At 42.5% G+C, this 8,421-nt stretch overlaps 1 protein-coding gene across 3 annotated transcripts in view; it reads right to left on the bottom strand.

Moving 5' to 3' along the window:
* Window positions 1-714: 714 nt before the first annotated feature.
* The window catches only part of Hira (histone cell cycle regulator), a 99,068-nt gene continuing 91,361 nt past the window's right edge, over window positions 715-8,421 (bottom strand). For all 3 annotated transcript variants that reach the window (XM_085832458.1, XM_085832457.1, XM_085832459.1), the window contains one exon: window positions 715-1,503. In XM_085832458.1, the coding sequence (XP_085688584.1) occupies window positions 1,387-1,503 (117 nt within the window). In that variant the 3' untranslated portion in view covers window positions 715-1,386. The remainder of the gene's footprint in view (window positions 1,504-8,421) is intronic.

The raw sequence follows: 8,421 nt of genomic DNA, 5'->3' as shown, positions 1-8,421 counted from the left end.
AGACAAGTCAGTTTCTCAGGCCTTTGGATTCCAAGTTCAGGGATCCTGACTTTAACAGGGCTCCAGGACAGTCCAGGGGGAACAGGGGCAGTGTGTGCTCTCAGTCTGTGCCTGTGCGTCTTGATTGATCTCCTGCTTACTTTCTGAGAAAATTACAGCTTCCTGATAAGCATTTCCATCTCCATTTTTTTTTTCCCTTAAACAAAGTGTTTCTGCATACTCTAGGCCTACTACAGCCTTGTACTCAAACCTCTTGCCTCAGCCTCCCAAATACTAATATAAGAGACATTTGTCACCACACCAGGCTTTTGATAATTCCTCAGGATTCTAAGTCTGTGTCCTTCAACTGAAGCTGAAAATGACAATAGCTGAGGCACTGAAGGTCATAATGCCTAACCTGGGGGATGCCATGGGAAGCCTGTTTGCTGCCCCCAGGCCAGCCTGAGGTGCTGCTGTATGACAGATAAGTGGTTCCCACACATCAAAGATGAACTTCTACAGGGGAAAGGCAGCAGCAGTTATCAGATGATTCCAGATCCTTTCAGGCTCCAATGCTGTCACTGCCACAGCAGGAAAAAGACTCAGGGTGAGGGAGGAGAGGACATTAGAAGGAAAAGGCAGGGAAGGCAAATGGTTTGGTATCCAATGCATGTTCATTTATTTTACACTTAGAAAAGAAATTGCCCTCCCCTCTGTCCCACCCCACCCCCCACACAAAGTGTCTCTTTTTACAAACATTTAAAAATTAAACCAAATGAAGATAGACAAGTTAATTTCAGTACAATTATTTTTTTTCAGTGTAGCTGTCATAATTAGAGTTTAAATTTCCTACAAGTGACCAATGTCCAAGTAACTTATAGGGATATCCTGATCAACCAACAGAAACTCCATATTCCAAGTTAGCAAATTCTAGTACAAAAATAGTCCATGTGTCTGAACAGCTTAGCATTCACACAGGCTTCGGGTCCGTCTGCCGACTGCATCATCCCTAACACTCCCAGGCTCCGGCTCTCACAAATGGCTCATTCGTCACAGCTGAAGCAGCACAGCACCTGCAGTGGCAGAAGCCAATGTCTACCTTGGGGTCAAGATGGAGACAGGCTCAAGAGATCCCTGCTGGCAGCAAGGCAGAGCCCCAGTCCCAGCCCCAAGTCCACAGCTGGGCCTACATGGAGGGACAAGCTGCCCCCTTTTGGAGTCATGGAGGCCTGGGATATAGTCCATGTCCACCCAGGGAACTGGGCTAGTGCTGGTGCAGGACAACACATCTTCTGCCAAGGTCTCTCTTCCTACTACTGCCCTGACAGGTGGGGCTAGCCCCGGGCAACCTGCCAGTGGCAATAGCGTGGTCCTGCCCTTGCAGCAGCTGAGGCCAGCCAGGACAGACTACTTGTCTCTCAGGATGTCCAGCTGTTCCTGGCACTCAGTGAAGAGGCGCTGGAATCGGAGGTTCTGCCCGATGACTGGAAGCAGTTCCTTCAGAAGCTCCCTTTTCCGCAGACCCTGGGGACACAAGAGCGACAGTTGAGGGACGTATTCCAGGAAGGCCCACACTCTGGGGCCTTTTCTGGCTTGGCAGAAACTCTGCAACTTAAGTGCAAAGCTAAAAGGCAGGACCAGGTGAGTGCATATGAAGAAAGAGTGGCTAGAAGAGACAATGTAGTGCAGGGAAGGAGGAAAGACCAGGCTCTGTCCAGACCTACATTTACTAAGAGTCACCACAAAACTTTCCAGGTAGGATTCTTAGAGATTTAACCTTGTAGGGTGGGGAGGGTGGCAGAGAAATATTTTCCTATTCCAGGCAGGGTAATCCTGTAGGGCAATCCTGGGTTAATAAGGCACATAGGGACAGTGGTGGTTTCTGGTGTTCTGCCTGTATTTCTTCCCCTGCTCCTGCTGGCAGTCTGCAACTGCCATTACTAGGTAGGCTGCATTACAGGCCACAGAGTAAGACTATAAAAATATCAAATGGAAACCAGTCAAGCAGATGGCATGTATCCAGCGAGGGCAGAGAAAGTCCAGCACTTAGGCAGAGGCCAGTCAGATCAGGGAGGCAACACAGAGGCAGGAACTACCCCAGCTGATGAGGCAAAAGGAGGAGAAGCTGCATGAGTTAATGGCTGGGGGTGAGTGAAGGACACACCACAGAGTATTTAGGGACCTAAGTTCAATCCCCACCACATACATTAAAAAAAAAAAAAAAAATCCCATAACATACCCTAAATTTTGTTTTTGAAACAGGGTCTCATGCAACCAAGCCAGCCTTAATCTCCCTATGTTGCCGAGGATGACCTTAAACATCTTGTACTCTGGCCTGTCACCCATGCACTAGGATTTACCATGACACCAGAGCTACAGCCTCAACCCTATAATATAGATTTCTTTAAATATACCAAATATACCCAAAGTTCAATCTAAAATATGAGTGTGTTATATATATAATAAAGACTCCTAGAATCAGGAATCAGGCTCAATTGAAGAACATTTGCCTTGAATGTACAAGACTCCAGGCTCCATACCCAGCAGTCTGCAAAAGAAAACAACACATAACCACGAACATAGGAAGTTGAAAGTTAAAGACAGAAAAAGAAGTTATGAAAACTTGACAAGGTACTGGGGCAACAGCTTGCTAGAAACATGTTTCACTCTGAAAGAAACACTTACAAAAGAAAGTGCTAGGTTTGTAAGATGTCATCTAAGGAACACCCAAAGATCAGGACTGTCCAACCTCATATAAACCTAGACAACAAAAAATGAAGAACACCAACTCTAGTTGCAAATAACTCAGGCTAGCCTTAAACCAAACAAGACCAGTGTAGAAATGAAATAGATTCTGGACTGATGATGTCACCATAAGACCACATGCCCAACAAATCCCTTATAAATTATTAGCAATATTTTCTAATGGAACTATAACCAAGTTAGGTTTAATCAAAAAAGGGAAGTTAATCAAAATATGTGTAACTTATTATATTAAAAGATTTCAAAACTGCACTGAAGTGCTTAGCAAAAAACAGTAAGACAGGTGAGAAAGGTAGAACTGGAAAATAGAAAATGCTTATTTAAAAGGTGATTTTTTTTTTTTTTAAATCCACGTCAAAAACAAAAGCAAAGCACTGGGGACAAGCTAAATAAAAATAGCAGATATAGTTGGGTATGGTAATATGTCTGTAATCACAGCATTTGGCGGGTGGGGCAGGAGGACTGCATATTCTGGGCCCAGAGGTACACAGCGAGACCATTTCATAAGACCCTGTCTCAAAACAAAAACAGATCAACCAGGGGGAAAAAAAGACAAAAACTAAAATTAAGTGGCACTATAAATCAAACAGACCTAAAAGTTATCTACAGGACATTCTACCTACACTAAAGAATGCTCATTCTTCTCAGCAGCCCACAGAACTTTTTCTACAACAGATCACAGTGTATGAGAATACAAGGCAAGTCTCAACAAATATATGAGATTTCAAAAACATTCCTTGTATTCTGATCAAAACTGAGTAAGACTAAAAATTAATAGGAGAAATTACAGAAAATACAGAATAACAAAGATTAAAGTACATACTTGAATGATGGCTGGACCAACTCAAGAAAGAATTATTTTTAAATCCAAGGAATGAATGAAAATGAACATACAACTTACCAAAATTTATGGGATACAATGAAGGTAGTCCCAAGAGAGGAATTTATATCTCTAAGAGCTCATATTGAAAACCAAATAAAGCACTGTAAGATAAGAACCAACCAAACCCCAAGCCAGCAGAAGGAAAGAACTAAGACCAAGGATACAATTAACAAGCCAATCAATATTCCCACAGACAGGGAGCTCATTACTCTAGCAATGGTAACCTAAACAGATCCTGTAAACAGAGGCACACTTTGATAATCGGAACTATAAAGGAGATAACGTGGAAAAGGAAAAGGGGGCTAGTCAGTAAGTGCTACTAAAAACCTAGGTATCCAAATAAGATAAAGAAAAAACAGCTGCTCAACATACTGCACTTTTCCAAAGGGTTAAGAAATTAAATGTTGACTCACCAGCTACCCACAACACCCGCCACAGGATCTTAAGACTTCTGGAGAGTGGAGCACAGCTTCTGCTCCAATCCAATTGCGTGGGACCTGAGACTGCATTAGTTAGGGAAGCAGAAACCGGCCTGAGTAGGACCACAGGCCTCATCCGGCTGGATCAGCGCCGGGGTAGCGGGAGCGCAGGGTTGCCTGACACCCGCCAGCTACCCACGACCCCCGCCGCAGGATTTTGGGACTGCTGGTGAGTGGAACACAGCTTCTGCTCCAATCCAATTGCGCAGGACCTGAGACTGCATTAGTTAGGGAAGCAGAAACCGGCCTGAGTAGGGCCACAGGCCTCATCCGGCCGGATCAGCGCCGGGGTAGCGGGAGCGCAGGGTTGCCTGACACCCTCCAGCTACCCACGACCCCCGCCGCAGGATTTTGGGACTGCTGGTGAGTGGAACACAGCTTCTGCTCCAGTCCAATCACGCGGGACCTGAGACTCCTCTGGTTGGGGAGAGAGAAATCCGGCCTACATAGGGCCACAACCCTCTTCCGGTCAGAAAAGCACCGGGGCAGCTGGGGCGCAGGGTCGGCTGACACTCACCAGCTACCCACAACACCCACCACAGGATCTTAAGACTTCTGGAGAGTGGAACACAGCTTCTGTTCCAATCCAATTGCGCGCGGGACCAGAGACTGCATTAGTTAGGGAAGCAGAAAAACGGCCTGAGTAGGACCACAGGCCTCTTCCGGCTGGACCAGCACCGGGGTACCGTCAGCTACCCACGACCCCCGCCGCAGGATTTAGAGACTGCTGGTGAGTGGAACACAGCTTCTGCTCCAATCTTTAAACAGTGACAACGATAACAACTAACCCCAGAGATTACCAGATGGCGAAAGGTAAACTTAATAATCTTACTAACAGAAACCAAGACCACTCACCATCATCAGAACCCAGCACCCCCACTTCGCCCAGTCCAGGGCACCCCAACACACCGGAAAAGCTAGACACGGATTTAAAAGCATATCTCCTGATGATGATAGAGGACTTCAAGAAGGACTTTAATAACACACTTAAAGAAATGCAGGAGAACACTGCTAAACAGGCAGAAGACAATAAAGAGGAAGCACAAAAATCCCTTAAAGAATTGCAGGAGAACACTGCTAAAGAGTTACAAATCCTTAAAGAAAAACACGATAACATAATCAAACAGGTAGAAGTCCTTACAGAAAAACAGGAAAACACATCCAAACAGATGATGGAAATGAACAAAACCATACTAGACCTAAAAAGGGAAGTAGACACAATAAAGAAAACCCAAAATGAGGCAACACTGGAGATAGAAACCCTAGGAAAGAAATCTGGAACCATAGATACGAGCATCAGAAACAGAATACAAGAGATGGAAGAGAGAATCTCAGGTGCAGAAGATTCCATAGAGAACATCGGCACAACAATCAAGGAAAATGTAAAATGCAAAAAGATCCTAACTCAAAACATCCAAGAAATACAGGACACAATGAGAAGACCAAACCTACGGATAATAGGAGTGGATGAGAATGAAGATTTTCAACTCAAAGGACCAGCAAACATCTTCAACAAAATTATAGAAGAAAACTTCCCAAATCTAAAGAAAGAGATGCCCATGAACATACAAGAAGCCTACAGAACTCCAAATAGACTGGACCAGAAAAGAAATACCTCCCGACACATAATAATCAGAGCAACAAATGCTCTAAATAAAGATAGAATACTAAAAGCAGTAAGAGAAAAAGGCCAAGTAACATATAAAGGCAAGCCTATCAGAATTACACCAGATTTTTCACCAGAGACTATGAAAGCCAGAAGATCCTAAACGGATGTTATACAGACACTAAAAGAACACAAATTCCAGCCCAGGCTACTATACCCAGCCAAACTCTCAATTAACATAGATGGAGAAACCAAAGTATTCCACGACAAAACCAAATTCACACATTATCTCTCCACGAATCCAGCCCTTCAAAGGATAATAACAGAAAAAAACCAATACAAGGACAGGAACCACGCCCTAGAAACAACAAGAAGGTAATCCCTCAACAAACCTAAAAGAAGACAGCCACAAGAACAAAATGCCAACTTTAACAACAAAAATAACAGGAAACAACAATTACTTTTCCTTAATATCTCTTAATATCAATGGACTCAACTCCCCGATAAAAAGACATAGACTAACAAACTGGCTACACAAACAAGACCCAACATTTTGCTGCTTACAGGAAACTCATCTCAGAGAAAAGGATAGACACTACCTCAGAATGAAAGGCTGGAAAACAATTTTTCAAGCAAATGGCATGAAGAAACAAGCTGGAGTAGCCATTCTAATATCTGATAAGATTGACTTCCAACCCAAAGTCATTAAAAAAGACAGGGAGGGACACTTCATACTCATCAAAGGTAAAATCCTCCAAGAGGAACTATCAATCCTGAATATCTATGCTCCAAATACAAAGGCAGCCACATTCATTAAAGAAACTTTAGTAAAGCTCAAAGCACACATTGCACCTCATACAATAATAGTGGGAGACTTCAACACACCACTTTCACCAATGGACAGATCATGGAAACAGAAACTAAACAGGGACACAGTGAAACTAAGAGAAATTATGAATCAAATGGATCTGGCAGATATCTACAGAACATTCTATCCTAAAACAAAAGGATATACCTTCTTCTCAGCACCTCATGGTACCTTCTCCAAAATTGACCACATAATTGGTCACAAAGCAGGCCTCAACAGATATAAAAATATTGAAATTGTCCCATGCATCCTATCAGATCACCATGGACTAAGGCTGATCTTCAATAACAAAATAAATAATAGAAAGCCAACCTTCACGTGGAAACTGAACAACACTCTTCTCAATGATACCTTGGTCAAGGAAGGAATAAAGAAAGAAATTAAGGACTTTTTAGAGTTCAATGAAAATGAAGCCACAACATACCCAAACTTATGGGACGCAATGAAAGCATTTCTAAGAGGAAAACTCATAGCTCTGAGTGCCTCCAAAAGGAAACTAGAGAGAGCACACATTAGCAGCTTGACAACACACCTAAAAGCACTAGAACAAAAGGAAGCAAATTCACCCAAGAGGAGTAGACGGCAGGAAATAATCAAACTCAGGGGTGAAATCAACCAAGTGGAAACAAGAAAAACTATTCAAAGAATCAACCAATCAAGGAGCTGGTTCTTTGAGAAAATCAACAAGATAGATAAACCCTTAGCCAGACTCACTAGAGGGCACAGGGAAAGCATCCTAATTAACAAAATCAGAAATGAAAAAGGAGACATAACAACAGATCCTGAAGACATCCAAAACACCATCAGATCCTTCTACCAAAGGCTATACTCAACAAAACTGGAGAACCTGGATGAAATGGAGAAGTTCCTAGACAGATACCAGGTACCAAAGTTGAATCAAGATCAGGTTAATGATCTAAACAGCCCTATATCCCCCAAAGAAATAGAAGCAGTCATTAATAGTCTCCCAACCAAAAAAAGCCCAGGACCAGATGGGTTTAGTGCAGAGTTCTATCAGACCTTCAAAGAAGATCTAATCCCAGTTCTTCACAAACTATTCCACAAAATAGAAACAGAAGGTACTCTACCCAACTCATTCTATGAAGCCACAATTACTCTGATACCTAAACCACAAAAAGACCCAACAAAGATAGAAAACTTCAGACCAATATCCCTTATGAATATTGATGCAAAAATCCTCAATAAAGTTCTTGCTAACCGAATCCAAGAACACATCAAAACAATCATCCATCCTGACCAAGTAGGTTTCATCCCAGGGATGCAGGGATGGTTCAATATACGGAAATCCATCAACGTAATCCAGTATATAAACAAACTCAAAGACAAAAACCACATGGTCATCTCCTTAGATGCGGAAAAAGCATTTGACAAGATCCAACACCCATTCATGATAAAAGTCTTGGAAAGATCAGGAATTCAAGGCCCATACCTAAACATGATAAAAGCAATCTACAGCAAACCAGTAGCCAACATCAAAGTAAATGGTCAGAAGCTTGAAGCAATGCCTCTAAAATCAGGGACTAGACAAGGCTGTCCACTTTCTCCATACCTATTCAACATTGAACTTGAAGTCCTAGCCAGAGCAATTCGACAACAAAAGGAGATCAAAGGGATACAAATTGGAAAAGATGAAGTCAAAATATCACTTTTTGCAGATGATATGATAGTATATATAAGTGACCCTAAAAATTCCACCAGAGAACTCCTAAGCCTGATAAACAGCTTCGGTGAAGTAGCTGGATATAAAATTAACTCAAACAAATCAATGGCCTTTCTCTACACAAAGAATAAACAGGCTGAGAAAGAAATTAGGGAAACAACA

Source organism: Mus caroli, unplaced genomic scaffold (assembly GCF_978045245.1).
Source record: "Mus caroli unplaced genomic scaffold, Mus_caroli_1 scaffold_17, whole genome shotgun sequence".
NCBI classification, from domain to species: domain Eukaryota; kingdom Metazoa; phylum Chordata; class Mammalia; order Rodentia; family Muridae; genus Mus; species Mus caroli.
This window is presented reverse-complemented; position numbering and strand designations above follow the sequence as displayed.